At 35.6% G+C, this 22,363-nt stretch overlaps 1 protein-coding gene across 1 annotated transcript in view; it reads left to right on the forward strand.

Annotated features, from left to right (window-relative positions):
• Window positions 1–14,093, forward strand: part of LOC137653413 (kinesin heavy chain-like) — a 518,115-nt gene extending 504,022 nt beyond the window's left edge. Inside the window, 3 exon segments of the mRNA XM_068386776.1 lie at window positions 10,451–10,586; window positions 10,845–10,949; window positions 11,339–14,093. Coding sequence (XP_068242877.1) covers window positions 10,451–10,586; window positions 10,845–10,949; window positions 11,339–11,352 — 255 coding nt within the window. The 3' untranslated portion in view covers window positions 11,353–14,093.
• The last annotated feature ends 8,270 nt before the right edge of the window (window positions 14,094–22,363 follow it).

Genomic DNA, 22,363 nt, shown 5'->3' on the forward strand with positions numbered 1-22,363 from the left:
GGTTACTTATTTATTGTGTGAAATGACACCTTGCAAGTTGTTGGAAATGGACTTTTTTTTATAAGTACTGGCTTCGTTAAGATGCATATTTTGTAGTGCTTTTGTTGAGTACATATTATTATTACTAGCTAAAATACAACCCTAGTTGTAAAAGTAGGATGCTACATGCTCTAAGGCTCCAACAGGGAAATAGCTCTGTGAGGAAAGGAAATGAAGAAATAAACAAACTATATATGAGAAGTCATGAATGAAACCCGTAGAATATTTTATAATTAGTAACAACGTTAAAATAGATCTGTCATATGAAAACTATGAAGAGAAACTCGTCAAACTGTTCAACATCAAAATATTTGCTGCAATTCTGAAGTTTCACTGACTCAACCACCAGATTAGGAAGATCATTCCGCAATCTGTTCACAGATCTAGACTAGAATACTGTATAACCTTGATCCTTACGATGGAAAAGGCAAGACTGTTAGAATTAATTGTATACTTAGTAGTACGTATGTGATAGTAGCTAATTGTATACTTAGTAGTACGTATGTGATAGTAGCTAATTGTATACTTAGTAGTACGTATGTGATGGTAGCCTATAGTCTGGAAGATTTTAATACAAAGAATGATCAGAATTATGAAAAATCTTATACAGCATACATAAGTAAATAACTGACCGACGGTGTCAAAGATTATTTTCAAGGTCAGAGATAAAAGATTTAATAGACCGTAAGTTTTTGTCCAACAAATTGAGATGAGAGTCAGTAGCTGAAGACCAGACAGAAGACCGTATTCAAAACATGGCAGAATAAAAGAATGAAAACATTTCCTCAGGATAGATTCATCACTGAAAATCCTATAAGACTTTCTCAATAAGTCATTTTGTTCAGCAATTGAAGGAGAGACAGACCTGATGTGTTTCTCAAAAGTAACTTTGCTATCGATAATCACACCTAAAATGTTGATAGAGTCATACGTAGTTAAAGAATCAACATTATCAATGCTGAGACAAGGATGTTGAGGAGCCAAATGTTCTCGACCTACTTACAATCATACTTTGAGTTTATAAGAGCTCAACTTAAAATACTTTCTCTAATTGTGGCAGACAGACAGAGATGTATTACAAGGGCAATGCAAAATGAATTGAAACCGCTTATCACTTTGGATTTGAAGAATTTGTTTATTATATTATTTGTGATAACGTCGCAGTAACGTTTTGCCACATAAGTAATGACAAGAGATTTATATCAATTTAGATCATGAATACTGGGGGATAAATGGAAAAAAAAAATTAGTTACAAACTCTCTTTACAGTTGTTTCCGGGGTAAAAAGATTAAAAAAAAACGAATAAGCACGGTAATCGCTTTACATGCATACTTCATTTAGCTTTCTGAATAAAAATAAGCCTTTTGTGTTTTTTTAACCCTAACCTAGTCGAAAACCAATAAGAGTAACGAAGGTATAACTAACCGTGCTGTACGTGATGTAAGATGTCGAATGGTTAACGGTGTTAGTAGTGGTAACACGGTCTTCATGCATAGACCGTGTTCGTAGGCATGCCTGTGTTGGTGTGTGTGTGCGCGCAGGCAGAGACCCATTGCCAACAGTACATTATAGATTAAATTCATCTAATTTATGAATGTGATGTTATACATTTGAACATGAGAATACGCTCACTTATAACCGTTCTCATTTACGAGTTTATATACAGTATTTGATGGTATTTCTACGATACTGCCGCTTCTGGCTGGAAAGCATGGCCAGGATGCCAAAGGAAGCTTATCCATGTCGGTCAGATACTAATATCCAAGTGACTTGCCAGTTCCTCTACTAAAATTCACATTAATGATATTTTGGAGGAGCATTTTATAGAATAGCTTAATTGCTCTTTTGGCGTAGCTTGTACAGTAGAAGCAGACTTCTGTCCGCCAAAAAGTATCTCCTCTCGATAAACCACCGAGATGATCCTCCTCCTTTCCGTTATGCGCAAGTGCCTAGTGTTCGATTTCTACTGTGGCTCCTTGCGGGGCTGTTAGCGCGCAATATTTAAACCGACACGTGGGAAGGCACCGTTTTCATTGAAGAGAATACTTCTGGGGATGAACATGTATGCTTTTCAATACAAGAAATACTATTTTCATTACCCTTGTTCCGCGAGGTAAGAGTACAAGGTGGTAGGTAATAATAGATGATTGGTTGTCTTGTATGTAAATCGAAAAATCTTTGTTAAGCCTTTAAAAATGTTAATAAAAGTACGTATGATAAGATACGTATACACTATATAGGCGAGTGTTTCTAATTTGTTTTCCGAAAATGATATAAGAAATGAGATTGTTCATCTTTCAAATGTCAAAGGAAGATTAATGAGAGAGCTTACCTTCATAGCAAAAGAAATCGAAAAAAGTTAAACCAGTAGTTTCCTCTTTTATAAGATAAAATGCAAATTTAAAAGAAACCATTTTCACTTAACATTGCACAAAAATTTTCTTATAAACAAGAACAATCAGAGATTTCACACCTCCGCCAATAAATATTTCCATCAATTAACTAAAGTCTACGGACATCGCTTCCCATTTTTCATATGCTGACTGTACAGTAGATGGTATTGAGTGCAATGTTAACCCAGAATTGTGATCTTGATCCATATCACCTCCCAAATTGCATGGTTTTTTTTCGATGCATGATATCTATCAATTGATAAAATTTGGTGAAAATCCAAAGTGTCAATATGTTTTGACGTAATCTTTAGAATTGTGGAAAATGCAAATCCGTTTCTAGAATTTGGATCCGCTACCGGCTCATCTCCAAAAGTTAATGGAATCGTCCATGGCCTAAGATCTATCTGTAGTGGAAATTTCGTCAAAATCAGTCTTTTTTTACGTAATCTTTAAAATAGTTAAAAATGCAAAACCATATCTAGTTTTAACGTAATTCTTTCTACAGATACATATAATTATCTAAATGAATAAACCTACTCGAAAATATAACCTCCTTGGCGGAGGTAATTGTAGTTTTCTGTTAAGACAATTGCAAACAAAGACCGGAATATGAAGATAAGCTATAATTGATGATTGTAAGAAAAATAAGGGCCAAATAAGGGTTTTAGAAAAATAAAGGCCTAAAATAGGTTTTATTAGAAAGATACGGAACAATAGGGCCTAATATAGGTTTTATTAGAAAGATACGGAACAATAGGGCCTAATATAGGTTTTATTAGAAAGATACGGAACAAATGTGGGTTTTAGAAAAATAAGGGCCTAATATAGGTTTTTATGAGAAAGATACGGAACAAATGTGGGTTTTAGAAAAATAAGAGCCTAATATAGGTTTTTATGAGAAAGATACGGAACAAATGTGGGTTTTAGAAAAATAAGGGCCTAATATAGGTTTTTATGAGAAAGATACGGAACAAATGTGGGTTTTAGAAAAATAAGGTCCTAATATAGGTTTTATTAGAAAGATACGGAACAAATGTGGGTTTTAGAAAAATAAGGGCCTAATATAGGTTTTATTAGAAAGATACGGAACAAATGTGGGTTTTAGAAAAATAAGGGACTAATATAGGTTTTTATTAGAAAGATACGGAACAAATATGGGTTTTAGAAAAATAAGGGCCTGATATAGGTTTTATCAGAGAGATACGGAACAAATATGGGTTTTAGAAAAATAAGGGCCTGATATAGGTTTTATCAGAGAGATACGGAACAAATATGGGTTTTAGAAAAATAAGGGCCTAATATAGGTTTTTATGAGAAAGATACGGAACAAATGTGGGTTTTAGAAAAATAAGGGCCTAATATAGGTTTTTATGAGAAAGATACGGAACAAATGTGGGTTTTAGAAAAATAAGAGCCTAATATAGGTTTTTATGAGAAAGATACGGAACAAATGTGGGTTTTAGAAAAATAAGGGCCTAATATAGGTTTTTATGAGAAAGATACGGAACAAATGTGGGTTTTAGAAAAATAAGGGCCTAATATAGGTTTTTATGAGAAAGATACGGAACAAATGTGGGTTTTAGAAAAATAAGGGCCTAATATAGGTTTTATGAGAAAGATACGGAACAAATGTGGGTTTTAGAAAAATAAGGTCCTAATATAGGTTTTATTAGAAAGATACGGAACAAATGTGGGTTTTAGAAAAATAAGGGCCTAATATAGGTTTTTATGAGAAAGATACGGAACAAATGTGGGTTTTAGAAAAATAAGGGCCTAATATAGGTTTTTATGAGAAAGATACGGAACAAATGTGGGTTTTAGAAAAATAAGGGCCTAATATAGGTTTTTATGAGAAAGATACGGAACAAATGTGGGTTTTAGAAAAATAAGGGCCTAATATAGGTTTTTATGAGAAAGATACGGAACAAATGTGGGTTTTAGAAAAATAAGAGCCTAATATAGGTTTTTATGAGAAAGATACGGAACAAATGTGGGTTTTAGAAAAATAAGGGCCTAATATAGGTTTTTATGAGAAAGATACGGAACAAATGTGGGTTTTAGAAAAATAAGGTCCTAATATAGGTTTTATTAGAAAGATACGGAACAAATGTGGGTTTTAGAAAAATAAGGGCCTAATATAGGTTTTATTAGAAAGATACGGAACAAATGTGGGTTTTAGAAAAATAAGGGACTAATATAGGTTTTTATTAGAAAGATACGGAACAAATATGGGTTTTAGAAAAATAAGGGCCTGATATAGGTTTTATCAGAGAGATACGGAACAAATATGGGTTTTAGAAAAATAAGAGCCTAATATAAGTTTTTATTAGAAAGATACGGAACAAATGTGGGGTTTATTAGAAAAATAACGGCTAAATATGGGTTTTATTTGAAAATAAGGGTCAAATGTGGACTTTGTTTAGAAAAATAAGGGCCACGTATGTGTTTTGTTAGAAAAATAAGGGCCAAATATGGGTTTTGTTAAAGAAATAAGGGCCAAATATGGGTTTTATAAAAAAAAAATAAAGGCTTTCTTTAGAAAAATAAGATCCTCGTATGTGTTTTTTTTTTAAATAAGGGTCAAATATGGGTTTTATTGAAAAAAATAAATGCCAAATGTAGGTTTTTTTATAAGGGCCAAATGTGGGTTGAGTAAAAAAGTAAGGGCCACATTACTATGGGATTTCATTATAAAAATAAGGACAAAGTGTGGGTTTTATTTGAAAAGTGGGTCCAAATTATGGGGTTTATTAGATGAAAATCAACTGCTAACAATGCCATAAGAAAACCCAGGTTTTAGATGAGATGAGCTCTACTCGCGGAATTACATGAAACTTATCAAAAACTCTTGCTATTTATTGAAAAGGGAAACTTTTATTTAAAGTAACTCCTAACTTTAACCAGAAAAAAACGCCTTTATAACGGGGTAGATTGGTGGTCCGTATGCCGTGGCGATCCACTAACCTAGCAAACGTGGGTTCCTCTTCACTTTCATCCACAACACTCGCCACTTGTCTCTGTTGTAAGCAGGTGTGGAGGTGGCGAAGTTGCGTTTAATATGTGTTCAACACCTGCATATGAGTATGAAAGATTTCGCCTCATTTCTAGGCTGCTGATCATACTGTTTGATTCCATAATTGCAATTAATTCTGCGTGGAATAGGATGAATTCGTTATTATACACACATATAGAAGAAGAAGAATAAGATTAACAATAAGGAGAGAGAGAGAGAGAGAGAGAGAGAGAGAGAGAGAGAGAGAGAGAGAGAGAGAGAGAGAGAGAGAGATTTCAGTCTGAAGTGCATCAAATTTGTTTGACAAATACGAATATATGTCACCAAGGCAACATATACTGCCGGTGAAAGGTATTAATGTTGCTGTACTTTGCAATGACGTATGCTATGTCATATATTCGTACGAAATTACGTAGATGACTACATAAACAAAATAGTTACTTATCTTTGCCTTGAGTAGAACAAATGACTGTAAATACCTAAAGTAAGATAATACTTATATATAACTCCACGTGCTATGTCGTCTCGGCTAAGGTTTAGCGCATGCGCTGTCCGTCAGACATACGCTTAAATCACAAAATAAAATCATTATTAAGCTATTTTTCACCCTAAAAAGTCGAATGTGGTTTTCATAAAATGCAGTAAATTTTACAATGCTTAAGATATTTCTACTCAATTGATGATTATAAACAACTGGTAATGCTAAAAAATTTATTCTTATTCTTGCGTCCGATGCCGTGTTCGGCCCTGGCTTCGACTTTGCCAAAAGCATTGTAAATAAGTATCATTTAGAAGCCATGTAGAATCCGTTGTTTGTTTTTTACTTGAAAATTATATATGATAAGAATATTAATTTAGCCTTCGTTACAGGGAGATTTTATTAGGCCTAAAACAGGAATATTGTATTAAGTCTGTTATATATAGCTAAAACTTTAACTCAAAATCTTTTTATCATTTTCTTTAGTCCACCTATATACGTTATGAAAAGATAGATGACCTGCGGTCTCTTAATGATAATCAAAAGTCTGGAAAAGAAAACAAATGTTGGATCAACGTCTGCTAAGTTACCAACTCGCCATTTTACACGGCAGCTCTGCGGTGGCTGTTGGCCTTGAGAGTGGGACATTCAGAGAGAGTATTTTTAGGCCTCTCTTGTCTACTATAGATCTTCAAGTTATTTACTTTCCCGAAATTTATCGTAGGAGCAACGCAATCTATTTAGCCCGAAAGTGTTATTATTATTATTATTATTATTATTATTATTATTATTATTATTATTAGCTAAGCTACAATCCTACTTGGAAAAGAATGATGCTATAAGTCCAAGGGCTCCAACAGAGAAATTACCCCAGTGAGGAAAGGAAATAGATAAAATACAAGAGAAGTAATGAACAGTCTAAATAAAATATTTTAAGAGCAGTGACTACATTAAAACAGATATTTCATAAATGAACTGTAAAAACGAGACTTATATCAGCCTGTTCAACTTATAAACAATCCCTGCAAGTTAGAATTTATTCATTCCAGAAGGAAGGAAGGAAAAAGTAATATACGAGGGGCGTTCATTAAAGATTTCCCCTGTCCCACTTCCAACATACATAAACAGACAAAACTGTTGATAGTTATTAGTCTTTCTCTACATGGCACCACCAGGGTTATGCATTTTTCCAAGTGTCTCATCATCTGGAAAACGTGTTACCTTCAGCAATGACTTCATGGTTTAAAAGAGGCAAAAGTCAGATGATGCCAGCTCAGGACAATGAGGAGGGTGCAGAAGAATTCCATAGCGACAAGAGTGCGCTTCTGTCTGGGCGATATGTGAGTTGTGGACTGGAGCATTGTCTGTGCAGGAATCGGACTCCTTTAGTTAGCATGCCACGCCTTTTGAGTTTGACGGATTCTCGCAATTTACGCAGTAGTGAAGCAAAGTAAGTCCCAGTAATTGTAGTACCCTTGGCTAGGAAATTCGTCATCACTACTCCATGTTGGTCCCAAAAGACGGTAATCATGACCTTTCCTGCAGAGGGTTGCACTCTTTGGTGATGGTGAGTCAAAGTGCTTTCACTGCATAGGCTGGACTTCAGTCTCAGGATCATAGCGATGAGCCCATATTTCCTTCTATGTCATGAGTCTGTCAAAGAAGACTTCCTGGTTTTGTTGACACATGTCCAAAAGAGCCTTTGAGCAATCCACTCATAAAGGAGCCTGGGAATCCACCGTGCAGACACCTTATGCATGTGCAATGATCCTGAATGATTTTTTTTTCAGAATTTGGGCTAACGGATAAACAGTTATAAGGAGGTCTTCCAAAATGGCAGCCTCTACTTAATGGATAGTCTCTTTATCTATGGCACAATGGAACAGACGCTGTTTTTACAGATGTTCGGCGCACTTGAACTGGCGATGCCAGTGTTTTACCACAGCATATGATGGGGCAGAATCTCCATAAGTGTTTCATTTTATTGAATGTCTGTTTCAACGTACGACCTTTCAATATAGAAACCTGGTCACTACTCGGTACTCGACTGGATCCATAGTCACACCTTATTTCAATCTAGCACCTGTAAAAAAGGAAGCAATGTGAGTTCAGTACTGCAAATTATCATGTGACCTATACGCTAATGTACCAATACACAGGAAAAATTTCTTTCCTGTCACACTCAGGGGGAGAGGTAGTAGTTATACCCTGTGAGAAGGGGTATCCCGAGAGATACACCTGGAAGTCCCACTCTCCCACAAATTGCCAAACCAGCGTGTTGTAGTTAAGAGAAGGGGGTGGGGGGGGGTGGAAGGGGTTGAATATGTGTGTATGTGCATATCTCTAAATATCTAGACGTCAGTTTTGATGGCTCGGGTACACTATAGTCGCCGCAGAGATTCCGGGCGAAATAAGCCCCTCCTCCTGAAGATGTCATACCCAATCATGTTGTCTCCCTCATTGACAGCGGTTACCACACATTATATGTTAATATAGTTTGAAATTTCTAAAAGGGATGTATTTTTACCGCTGTTAATGTGGGAGACAACGTGATTGGCTATGATGTCATCAGAGGGTGGAGCTTATTTTGCCCAGAATCTTTGCAGCAACTATAGTAGAATGTAATATTTTGTAAAAGCTACCTCCCTGCTTCTCAGTGGCTGTTATCCAGTTCATAATGGAAATACAAAAAAATATTGGCTGCCACGCCACTTTATGATCTAATACAGAATTATCGTCGTCAGCAATTTGAGATTAACATTTTGGAATGATATCTGATCTTCACTTCTGTAATTGCTGGAATGGCCATTATTTTCTATTGATTATCGTATTGGTCGTTGAGTTTCTAAAGCAAATGAATTCATATCTGAAACAATATTATCAAACATGAATCACTAGTATTCAAGAGATCATATATAAATTAAACAATCTTCTTATTGGCCACTGAAAAAGGGAGTGAAGGGAATTCAGCAATATTAAAATCTTGTAAATGCACTTATTTTTATATTGCCTTTATTTACATTTTTCGCAACAACACATATACTAGATAATTACCTCCGCTAAGGAAGTTATGTTTTCACATCTGTCTGTTTGCTTGTTTGTCACCACCTTGGCTCAAAAGGTTACTGATGAATTTTGATGGAAATTTCGGGATTTGTCAGAAATGGGCTAACTTAGAAGTAATTAGATTTTGGCTCTGATGAGATCCAGGATTGTTTTATTTATACAGTAGATTCATTCGCGGTCAACATATGAAAGAGGGAAAGCTTGGACCGTAGACTTGAATAGAATGTTGACAATCTTCATTAGGGGAGAGGTCTGTAATTTCTGGTTGCTCTTTCTATTTGTTATACCTAGAATTTTATGCTAGTGCTCGATTTTTCTGTTCGGATGACATCTTTAAAAGATGCAGCCATATTGCAACGAAAAGTACGGAATATCGTGATAGATTAGTGACTAAAATAGTCTTTACAGTGTCCATTAACCTTCTATTGCACTTCCGTTCCTTCACCACCCCACTCTCTTTTCCATCTGGTTCTCGGATCTTTTGTTTTTAACTTTGGAAATTTTTTTTTAGCACAAATGCAACATTTCATCCTGCTGCATACGGACTCAGTGCCTGGCTATATGGCTGAAATTAAACAAATCATCAATCAAAGAAAGATTAAGGAAACCTTTGAACTCCTACTGAATTACTCTTCACACGATCACTCTGCTAAACCTTGACCATTAGCTATTATTAGTTTTTCATTTTAGTGCTTTTGTTTCAAATTTTGCATTAAATCCTAATTATTTCTATTGTGATTTGTACTTACCTCTTAACCTAAGAAATATTACTTTGCGGCGCCGCACGCCATCAGTACTCGTCTAGCTTTTTAAAACTACTCGGGACGAGATACATTAGGCAAATATAACTACTCTGAATAAAAAATAATGAAGGTCAAGATTGGATAAACTTCCTAGATTTTCTAGAAGTAAATAATGCTTAATTTTGATTTATTTTGATAATTTAAAAAGTCTTTGCTCTGGTAAAACTCCTTGTAACATTGATAGTGTTAATGTTGTACTATTGTTGTGGTGGTTTTTATAAATAGTTTTCCTAACTGGTTGTCGGTCACCTTGAAATGGACGTGTAACTTTTTTTCACCTCAATTTCCTTAATCTATTTAGGCGCAAAAGTACTTCCTGAAATATCCATTTTCAAGTAACAATTCTAATGCATGGGAGGATCTAAAGTTGTCCATGATCACATTACTCTGAAGAGGTTTCTACCTCGAGATCCAACATCTCTTTACCCACCTGAGAGGTGAAGCGCCTGAACTGAAAGCATAGCACCATACCCAATGGCACCTCCTCCTGCTAAAGGATTAAATCGCTTTGACATTGATTGAACATTATATCTGGCATCTAAATCACTTTTAAAAGAATCCTGGTGACCTGAAGGTAAGTGTTCTTATCCTAAGGTGAAACGTCTGTCTGAAGAAGTCCTGCGCAGGAACTAAATGCAAATCCTCTTGTCTTTGCAGGCCTTAGAGACTGCTTTGCGCGAGGCTAAGGAGGGTGCTATGAGGGACCGGAAGAGGTACCAGTATGAGGTGGATCGGATCAAGGAAGCTGTTAGACAGAAGAACTTGGCCAGACGAGGTCAAGGGGCTCATATTGGTGAGGACAGTGTCTGTGTTACAATGCAATAGCGAGAGTTTTCGATATTGGCTGACATATTTTATAGTCGTGTTATGTATTATATTTGCCATATAGTGTAGAAAGCATCTGTTATTCATCATCTAAGGAAAAAAAATCCACTAGGCACTGATTGTACCTTTTCATCCATTCAATCCAGGCTGGATATTTATGATAATGAGAAAGTTTCTTTCCGACTAAAACCTTCCTCAGCCCACTAATTTTATACTTATTTTCCAGCTAAACCAATTCGTACAGGCCCACAGAGCCTTCTTTCCCGACCGGGTGCACTTGGTATGATGGCAAGACCAGCTCCTAACCCTGCACAAATGCACTCATTTGTAGGTTAGTTAGAAAGGCGTTTTTGTCCATGGTTTTTACTCTAGATTAAGTATTTAGTATAATTATCAATCAAAATTAGGTTCGCTTTTTATTCTGCAGGAAATAATCCCGCTAGATTAGGTCCAGTAAGGTTAGGCTATGTTAACTCAGTGTCTTAGAGCATTAAAATTGGGCACTGCAGATTATCACGAGGTTCTAGGAAAGAATGGATATTTATGGTACACCGAAAAAGCAATAAGCTTATAATTCATCAAATGATCTGATTAAATGCTTTACTTCCCATTAATGTTAAAGATCTATCATTTCAAAGCTACTGAATAAATGAGTTATAAATATGATTTTAGTTGGTTGCTGTGCCTAATCTCATCTTCCATTTACCTTCTCTTTTTCAGCAACTAGCAGCTAAGTAACCAGCCATATATCTATCATGTAGAAGATACAGCAAAGAAAAGTTAACCAAGCAAAGACTCCCGGGAAAAGACGACTTCAATGTGGTATATGCTACAGCTTGGCTACATTCTGATGACCCCCTTAACTTTTTGTTCAGGCTTGGTCCAGCATGGCGACCCAAACACTTTCTGTTGGGAAAAGGGGTGTCAAGCCGCATGCCTTCGACTGGAAGCTAAGACATCGCGGAACACCAACCACTGGGTACTTAGCCAAAGTCTCGGTGACTTAATTTGGTAGAAGCATAGCAGACGTGATGGTTAATTTTTTCAAATAATTGCGCTCTCTTTCATTATGTGTCATATGCTTAATGTGACCATATATACCTCTGTGTCATTTTTTAGAACTATGATATTGAATATCAATACACCTCATATATTCACATCAGTATCTTAAGTGTTATCACCCGTGGGTTATGTCCAAAATGTTGTATGACCTCGCTGTGTTCTTCAATCCTGCATATTATCCAGATTCCAAATCTCTGTGTATTTGTTGGAGTGGAAATATTTATGGTAGCACTGGAATTTGAAATGGAAGATCAGGAGAATTCTATCTATGTGTACCAGCCTACAGCCATATTATCATTGCTACCCAAGTATTCTGATGCATGATGGCAAAATGGAAATCTAATCCAGATTAAAGTATAGATTCTACCAGAATTTTAAGCCGAATGCAAGATATTTATAAATGCAGATCATTGTCTTCATAATTCTACGTATTTCATTGTACAGTTTTGAAAAAAAAAAGCTCTTAAGGTGAGATTAGTCAATTAAGTTTCTAGAATTAAGTAGACCCACTTGGTTGTAAAACACAGCTTTTACGAGTGTTGTCAGTCCACCAGATATTTGCAGATACTTGGGTCCCACGAAGGTTCTGGATAGAATGCAAGTTTTGCACGTGCAAATCGTTTTTGGACATAACCTCTTTCTCCTCCTCCTCCTCCTCCCCAAGTCACAAGTTGTGTTTGCAACTGAATGGGTGTAACTTATAAGTAAAGGAAAAAAATGTATACCCTTCCAGAAGCCTTCTCCTGTTCCCTACACCCAAGCTAGTTAATGATGATGATAACTAAATAGTTGATGCGCATCCCCTAATCCACAAAGAGAGAGAGAGAGAGAGCGAGAAAGGGAAAGGAAGAGAGTGAATGAAATAAAGAATAAGACTTTTTGAAAATTTATTTTTTTAGTTATCTATTAATAAAGGAAACTCATTTAAATCTACTTATACTGTATTGTTGTAAACCAGCAGTCATGTTTGAATAGCACAAGATTTTTGTACCATGATAGAGGAATAGTCAACAACGATCAATTAAACCAAATTTTAAAGTCCCAAAAAGACGCAAAACTTATTTTTTTTGAAAATCGGATGAATGACATACCGACATAGGGTCATCATTGGAATTAACTTGTTTCGTGCATTTCCAAATTTCCCAAAATTCATATGGGAAACTTACCTCCTCGAGCTGTATAATCTGTTCCCAGGCGTGACCGTTGGTGCAGACAGCATTCACAGTTTTTGAAGTACAGTGAAAGTGTACAATAGCTGAAAATGGACCAGGTTGGAAGAGTATGATAGCTGAAGACTGACCAGGTTTGAAGGCTACAATAGCTGAAGACTGACCAGGTTTGAAGGGTACAATAACTGAAGACTGACCAGATTTAAAGGGTACAATAGCTGAAGACTGACCAGGTTTGAAGGTTAGAACAGCTGAAGACTGACTAGATTTGAAGGGTATAATAGCTGAAACTGACCAGGTTTTAAGGGTACAATAGCTGAAGACTGACCAGATTTGAAAAGTGTAATAGCTGAAGACTGGCCAGATTTGAAGGATACAATAGCTGAAGACTAATCAAATTTGAAGAGTATAATATCTGAAGACTTACCAGGTTTGACGGGTATAATAGCTGAAGACTTACCCGGTTTGAAGGGTACAGTAGTTGAAGACTGGTTATATCTGAAGTGCATAATAGCCTCCTAAGAAGCCAGATCGGTTGTTTATAGAACAATCCAGTTAAGATTTTTGTAGTCTGAAAAGTAAAGCATGGGAACGTTAGCTACCGTAGAATTATTTTCAGGTAACAGCAGAAAGGGAAATTGCCTTTGCATGACACATTCAAATAGTGTTCACCGTTAGGTTCTAAGCTGCACCAACTGCATGCAAACCATTGCACGTCGTCTACACGGCCCAGACTCAAATTGCAAATACTGGTTTTCAAGGGGGAGGTCATTTTGGAAGAGAAATAGACGGGCGAAAGAAAATTTGATGACATTTCCTATTATTCGGCTTTTGTACACATTCAACTGCGCTGAATACTACATATTGGTAATTAGTATTAAATACCTGTGGCATGTTGCTCCAGGTGCACTGTATATGTATGTGTGTTTGGCCTTCAATGACATACGAGTGCTATATCAAAATATCTCTCTTTTCTTATGTAGCATGAGTTAAATATGGGAATGGTATTTAAGATGTCATATATATAAGAATAATTTGGCATATCAGTATATTTCATTTTTACTCTTATTTTTACAATTAGTATTATAGAACCATTATATAATTCATGCTATATAAATAATATAGAAATATTATAATATTAATACACGATACATCGTCAATGTTACATTTTATTTAGATTAGATTGAGTAACGTCAGCATTTTACTTCCGGAGTTAACTAAGTTTCTATTCTGTCCTTGGTATTTTTAAGTATATATATATATATATATATATATATATATATATATATATATATATATATATATATATATATATATATATATATATATATATCTGTGTGGTTTTTTAAAAGTTCTGTGAAAGAAGCAAATGATATATACAGTAAATCACTGTATGTCAACCAATTCATTACTTATAGGGCCTCGTCTCAGTGAAAAAAAAAAAAATTATCATCGAGATGAGAACCATTGTGTATTAAATGGAATATAGTGATTTATTTGTTTATCTTGTTTGTTTTCAGAGTCTTTTTAAGACACACAATTTTCACGTATAAATATCAATACCATACTAATTCATCTTTATGTTTGATCTTATTTGTTTCACTTTTCTTTATATTTCGTTCGTTTTTACACATGTATCGCAAGCAGGAAATCTGCCTTTTCTACCGCGAAAAGGTAGAAATTTCCGTAAGCCTATTGGGAAAGGTGCAGGGAAAGAAATATAAAGTTAATTGAAAAAAAGTATATGAATATTGTGGTAATTATTGGTGAGCACTCTCTTTATTGCCTGTTGCACAAAAGGGGATGAGTTTTCATATATATATATATATATATATATATATATATATATATATATATATATATATATATATATATACATTTCATTTATTCATATGTTTACTGCATGCATATGTATTTACAGTATCATTTATATAAATATTCAGCAAAAGGCCGATTTTTTTTCCCGCCACAAGTCATAAGTAAACTTTTTCCCCATAAATTCACAACGCTATCAGTTTGCTTACAGCTTTTTCTTTATACATCACATGAAATCGGAAATCGTATTTCATAAACGTAATAAAACTAAAAAAAAAAAAAGATTACTCCATTATGTTTAAGGCAATAAGGGTAGTTTCTCCCTTGAGGATTCTTAATTAACAAAGAAAAAGCAAGACATGTTATTAGGTTTAATAGACGTACTTGTGTATGTATGCGCATGCGTGTGTTGTGTGTTTGGCTACGTGCGAGTGTATGTACTGTATTGTGCTCCTATGGGGTGATGCCCGTTGATAATTGCGGCATTGTTATCATACTTTTTAAGTGGTTGAAATGGACACAACATCCTCACAGAATGAGGTCATAGAAGCTGGTACAGCGCTACGAAGTCTGTCGTACTTTTGCTATATTTGTAATGTTAGCATATTCTTGTATTTACATTTTGAGGCATTTATATTGCATGTGGAAATAGCATTTTACCTTAAGTCACACGTAAAATAAAATTACTTTCTAAACAGTAATCATGGGAAAGCACAATAAATAGGAATGTTGTAATGACGTTGGTGGTCAATGTACTACCTCTACACTTTACTATTGTAGTCTTTGCTTTAACCGTAAATTCACATTGTATGTCATGAACAATTACTGGCACTGACGAAGTACTTACGGATCGCTGGTAACGGATTTTAAACATTAAAATATGCCTAGACCTAAGGCATCGGCGATTATATGACCTCTTTCTCGTGGGCTGCAAATTTATTTTGCCTATCTAGATTAATCGCAATATATTACATTCGGTGACTGTTGAGTGACAGACACTCGACTCAAAGATCCTTGGAAACAGCGATGCAAAACAAATATAAGAGACTTTCCCTGTTTCCATAACCTCAGTAGTGTTAGTAAGATGATCCTCTTCGAGTAGAATGATAATCATAAAAGTAGTAGTGAGCATCTCAGTGCTTGTGTACCGGCCTTTGCTGCTGCAATTCGACGTTCCATACGTGTATAAGCTTCAAATGTAACGATTGCGTTCTAGTCCCGGCCGCTGTTCCTTGGTGGGGTCTTTGAGGTGAGCACTCGAACTCGTGGCTGTTTTATATTGTCATTGATTTTTTTTTTCACTTTTCATATTTTATTTAGGTTGTTTGAGCTGTGTATATAGTCCAATTGGCACGTGATTTGCTTAAAAAACCCACAGTAATTATATATACATATATCTGCTTAGGGAGATGAATATTCATTTTATCAATAACAAAGCCAGGGATTCACTCTCTGCAGTCTCTGCATTATTCTTTTATGTGAAAGTAAACAAGAAATAACAGTTGCTGTTGTTTATAAATACTTAATATAAAGAAACTGCTAAATATTTAGAAGTGATTCCTGTACATGGAAATAAACATTCCATCGCTTGCAATAGTTTTTATTTAGTTTTACATTTTTGCTCGTAAAGTGAGAGTGAAGAGTTGTCTCAATTTAATTTTATACACAATAGTGATGATTTGAAGAGAAGAAGAGGAAGAAGCTGTAGATAGATCCTTTAAGTATATTTATTTATTTATTGTTTATAAATGTGAAATAATTCAGGTTGTCTTCATTCTTTCTGTGGAGAATTTTATTGAAAATATCATTGTTGTTTATTTGTATTGAAGCCTTCTCCAAGAATGACTAATAAAACAAAACCCATAAAACTAAATTTCTCTTGTAATGTTTTAGTTACCTTTTGCACGAAACCAAACGTCTGTCTCTACTGGCCATAGGTGAGGTTGATCCAATTCGAGAATGAGGGACGGGAAGTCCATTGACCCGTCAAACCAGTCACGTTAAAGGTCGCTCATAAATGGCCAAGGCAACGGACAGTGACAATGGCCTATGGACTGATCCTATATACATTATCAGCAGCCAGGTTGGGGCCATGGAAGGCCAGGCAATGGCTGCTGATGACTCAACAGGTAGGCCTATAGGCTCTCTCCAAACCCTCTCGGCCTTTGTTTATAAGGATGGTGAGATTGCAGCCACTACAAAAAAACTTTTGAGCTTTAACTGAGCTGGTCTCCAACCCCAATCCAGCAGAACGCAAGATGAGGACGTTACCAATAGATTCATGTGAAAAAAAAAAAACATGAAATATGGTGGAGCATTAATTACCCTTTTCTTTAACAATAAGAAGCACATTTTTCATTCAAGACCACATAGCATTAACATTGGGACACAAAGCCACATTAGGTCCATCAAGTGGACTCCCTTAAAGATTCAAAGAACAGTTGTCTGGGATATATAATTTTTTTTGAGAACTTTTATATTCAAAAAAAGAAAAAAAAGTTCATATTTAACAGTAATCAGAGGGTCTTATGACTGACTCGAGTCTCATTACCTCACAAGAAATCAAAAGCAATAGTTTATCATTTGTGGAACTAATGGAGAGTATAGCACCACTGTAAAGGTTCCATTAATGAGTACCACGGAAATGGAAGGACTATTTGGTGCTTGTTGGGGTTAAATATGAAGGAATGAATTTGGTTCAAAACACTGGTCCCAGCTCCAGACCATGTGGCTAAATTCCATGCGTTTATTTTTCTAAGGCTATGGAGATTTATGCTTAAAGATATATCTTTAATTTTAAGCATTCAAGAAGGTTAAAAGAAACGTGACTTCAATTTCATTTTTATCAAGTTAAATTTTATTTGTGGAAAATAACACATGAATAAAAGAAATACACATCTGTTATGCGAAGGAACCTTTTTAGTAATAAGTAAAATCAACGTATAAATTCAATGAAGATCAAATAATGAAAACAACTGTAAGCAGAAGGTACAGTCACCGAGAGGTATAATAGAGATGCAAAGACTTTCTACATTAATGGCACTGGCAGGGGATTGACGCAAGAAACTCTGAATCAAGAAGAGTTAGTCTAGTATATTAATAATTCATTCATACTATTTATTTAGATACCTGCTCATTCATTACAATTTGGCGATTGCAATTTTTTTTTTCTTTTTAAGATTCTGCTGCCCTTACAGTAGCAGAAGATATGCACAAACTATTTATTCTTTTTCCAAGTGTGCTCTTATGCTTACGAACTTCGCTGTCCAAAGCAAATCTTGAATGTCTGTTGAGATGTTAGCTTACTGAATAGACATGAATGCCTACATTCTATATAACATTGAATTCATCGCACGATGTGCTTTTGTGCTTGTGGTGACGACGCTTTCAGCAATATCTTTAACACATTCCCTTCTCTCTTATGTATACTTTTAATGACTTTATTTTTTATTATCAGTAGTGTAAATGGTATTGTCACTGGTCATAATACGCATATATTTCATTTTTGCGTTAAATTTATAGTCCTTGGCAGTTGTTACTATTATTATTATTATTATTATTATTATTATCAGTATTATTATTATTATTATTATTATTATTATTACTAGCCAAGCTACAACCCTAACAGGAAAAGCAAGATGCTATAAGCCGAAGGGCTCCAACAGGGAAAATAGCCCAGCGAGGAAAGGAAATAAGGAAATAAATGAACGATATGAAAAAAGTTAACAATAAAATATTTTAGAAACAGTCACAACATCAAAACAGATATGTCATATATAAACTACAACAAGACTCATGTCAGCCTGTTCAACATAAAAACATTTGCTCCAACTTTGAACTTTTGAAGTTCTACTGATTCAACTACCCGATTAGGAAGATCATTCCACAATTTGGTCACAGCTGGAATAAAACTTCTAGAATACTTTGTAGTATTGAGCCTCATGATGGAAAAGGCCTGACTATTAGAATTAACTGCATACATAGTATTACGAACAGGATGGAACTTTCCAGGAAGATCTGAATGTAAAGGATGGTCAGAATTATGAAAAATTTTATGCAACATGCATAATGAACTAATTAAACGATGGTGCCAAAGATTAATATCTAGATCAGGAATAAGAAATTTAGTAGACCGTAAGTTTCTGTCCAACAAATTAAGAGAACAATACGTGAAACAAGGTAGAATGAAAGAACTGAAACACTTCTTCAGAATAGATTGATCACCGAAAATCTTAAAAGGCTTTGTCAATAAGCCAATTTTTTGTGCAATTGAAGAAGATACAGACCTAATGTGTTTCTCTAAAGTAAATTTGTTGTCGAGAATCATACAAAATTAAAGAAACATTATCAATGCTGAGATCCGGATGTTGAGGAGCCACTGTCCTTGGCCTACTTACAATTACACTTTGAGTTTTGTTAGGATTCAACTTCATACCCCATAATTTGCACCATATACTAATTTTAGCTAGATCTATATTAAGTGATTCAGCAACCCCAGATCTACATTCAGGAGATGGAATTAATGCAAAGAGTGTAGCATCATCTGCTTATGCAAAAAGCTTGTTTTCTAGGCCAAACCACGTGTCATGCATATATAGTATGAAAAGTAATAGACCAAGAACACTACCCTGTGGAACACCAGATATCATATTGCTATACTCACCATGGTGCCCATCAACAACAACTCTTTGAGATGTTACTTAAAAAGTTCAATAATAATGCTTAGAAACGCCCCACCCACTCCCAACTGTTTGAGTTTGGAAACAAGGACCTCATGATCAACATGGTCAAGGCAGCACTAAAATCAAGGGCAATCATACAAACTTTCTGACCGCAATCAAGGGATTTATGTACATCATTGAAGATTGTAAGGGCATCACATGCTCCAAGGCCTTTACGAAAACCAAATTGCAAACTAGGGAATAAATAATTTCTTCAGCAAACCTATTAAGACGTTTTGCCAGAAGACATTAAAAAACTTTAGATAATATGGGAGTTATGGAAATTGGTCGGTAATCAGTTGGACTTGAGCTACCACAAACACGTTCACATAGTGGAGTAACATTACCTATTCTTCAATAAGTGCTAAAAGCTCCTCTTCCTTCTAACTTGCACAAAATAACAGATAACTTTGAACCTAAGAAATCTGCAGTCTTTATAAAAAAAAGTAAAAATACCATTTGGGTCTACATCTCTGTAAGCATCAAGGTCCATCAACAGAGTTTTAATTTCACGAGATCGAAAAGCTAAACTATAGTCCATTTCTTTTAGCGATGCACATTTGCACCGACTCGCAGCGGCGCCCTTTTAGCTCGGAAAAGTTTCGTGATTGCTGATTGGTTGGAATTATCTCGTCCAACCAATCAGCGATCCAGAAACTTTTCCGAGCTAAAAGGGCACCGCTGCAAGTCGGTGCAAATATGCATCGCTAAAAGAAATGGACTATAGTTAGTTTAGCCTCAGGAAAACAGTAATGAGGAAGTTCGAGTTTCTCATTACTCTGTTTACTGTCAAACACATCAGCCAAAAGGGTTGCCTTTTCCTTTGGACAGTGAGTGACTGAGCCATCTGGTTTAAGTAAAGGAGGAACTGTTGCATCTACACCAAAGAGTGCAGATTTAAGGGTAGTTCACCACTTATGTTCCTGGATTGTACCAGAAAGGGTTTCTTTTATGGTTAAATTGTGTTCCTTTTCAGTTGAATCATAAACTCTCTGAGAAAAAGCTTTAAGCTTAGTATAATTATTTCCGGCCAGATCTGATCTGTTACCCTTCCAAAGATGATAGGCCTCCTGCTTCTCCAAATAAGCACATCTACAATCATCATTGAACCATGGTTTGTTCTTCACTCGGTACCTTACCGCAAGAGAAGGAATACGCCTATCAATTATGTTGACTAGATTCTCATTCAAAGGGACAACAGGATCAACACTACTATACAATTGTGACTAATTCAAGCCCAAAAGATCACGCAAAATCCCATTCCAGTCTTCTTGAGATTGCATATGAATCTAACATGAGTATGTTACTTCAGGGACCGCTGCTCAGTCTTCACTACTAATGAAATCAAGGCATGATCCATGTCCCGACTGGAGAACCAACCCTACTTGTTATAACGCCAGGGGAGTCAGTGTATACGAGGTCCAAGCAGTTACCAGACTTATGATTTGCTCACAGCCTGGTTCAGAGGCAAAGTCTAAAGCTCTTAAGCCATGGTAATCGGTAGGAGATACAGAACTTAACCACTCCCTATGGTGAGCATTGAAATCACCAGCAAAGACAAAACAGGCCTTTTTATCATCTTGTATCTTAGCCATAAAGGTAAGAAGACAATCCAAGATAGAATCATCCAAGTCTGGATTCTGATATATTGAACACTAATAGAAGTTGTTATGCCTGCCACAAACTTTTATTACCTGAATCTCAAGACATCCACATTCATAGCAGGACTTATGAGAAGCAGGGTACTCAGTCCTAATATACACTGCCATTCCCCTGGCCCTAGGGATAACATCACGTTTCAACATTATTGGCTTCTTAAAACCAGTTATAAGGAGCTAATATGAGTGCATCATATTAGAAACCAACGTTTCTGAGCACAAAAGAATATCATACCGTCTGGATGCAACTGTAAGGTCTTGAATATTTGCATGAAGACCACAAATATTGCAATACGATAAACGACATTGACGAAATCTACGACGCACTGGTCCTGGATTTTTCTTAAGGTCTCCAGACAGCATAAGAATTAATGATAATAAAAAAGAGACATCATACTTAAAAACTAGATTAACAAGAATAATAACAAAAAACAATATGTACAGAAATATAAATAAAGTGATTGATCAAACCCATAGACTATAGAAAAAAACTCGGAAAAACTGGAGTTGACCAGGAGGAGCCGATACACCATGCAAGGCTAAATAACCTCCAGGATAGCCACTTCAACTGAAGGGAGAACAGCGAGGATGGTTATAAGAGGAAAAAGAATCAGATAAGGAAAGACAATCTCTTGATAAACTACCAGGCATCCAAGGCCCTTCTATTAAGCCTGCCCAACACACCATTTAGAAAAAAAAAAAAAAAAAAAAAAAAAAAACAAGAGGAAGAGAAATAAAAATAAGATAGAACAGTGCGCCCGAGTGTACCCTCAAGCAAGAGAACTCTAACCCAAGACGGTGGAAGACCATGGTACAGAGGCTATGGCACTACCCAAGACTAGAGAGCAATGGTTTGATTTTGGAGTGTCCTTCTCCTAGAAGAGTCTGTTCTACCCTTACCAAGAGGAAAGTAGCCTCTGAACAATTACAGTACTGTAATTAGCCCCTTGAGCGAAGAAGTGTTTGGTAATTTCAGTGTTGTCAGGTGTGTGAGGAAAGACGAGGATCTGTAAAGAATAGGCCAGAATATTCTTTGTATGTGTAGGCAAAAAAAAATGACCCGTAACCAGAGAGAGGGATCCAATGCATTACTGTCTGGCCTTTCAAAGGATCCAATAACTCTCTAACGGTAGTATCTCAACGGGTAGCTGGTACCTCGGCCAACTTACTACCCAAAGCTTAGATCTTGGCATCTGTCGAATTAACTGTGATACTGCTGTGTATGTTCTGAGATTAAATACAAAATATTATTTTTTTTTCCTTTTTTTCAACCGTCTTTAGCACTAACAATTATTATTATTATTATTATTATTATTATTA

The sequence above is a fragment of the Palaemon carinicauda genome, chromosome 14 (assembly GCF_036898095.1).
Source record: "Palaemon carinicauda isolate YSFRI2023 chromosome 14, ASM3689809v2, whole genome shotgun sequence".
Taxonomy (NCBI): Eukaryota; Metazoa; Arthropoda; class Malacostraca; order Decapoda; family Palaemonidae; genus Palaemon; species Palaemon carinicauda.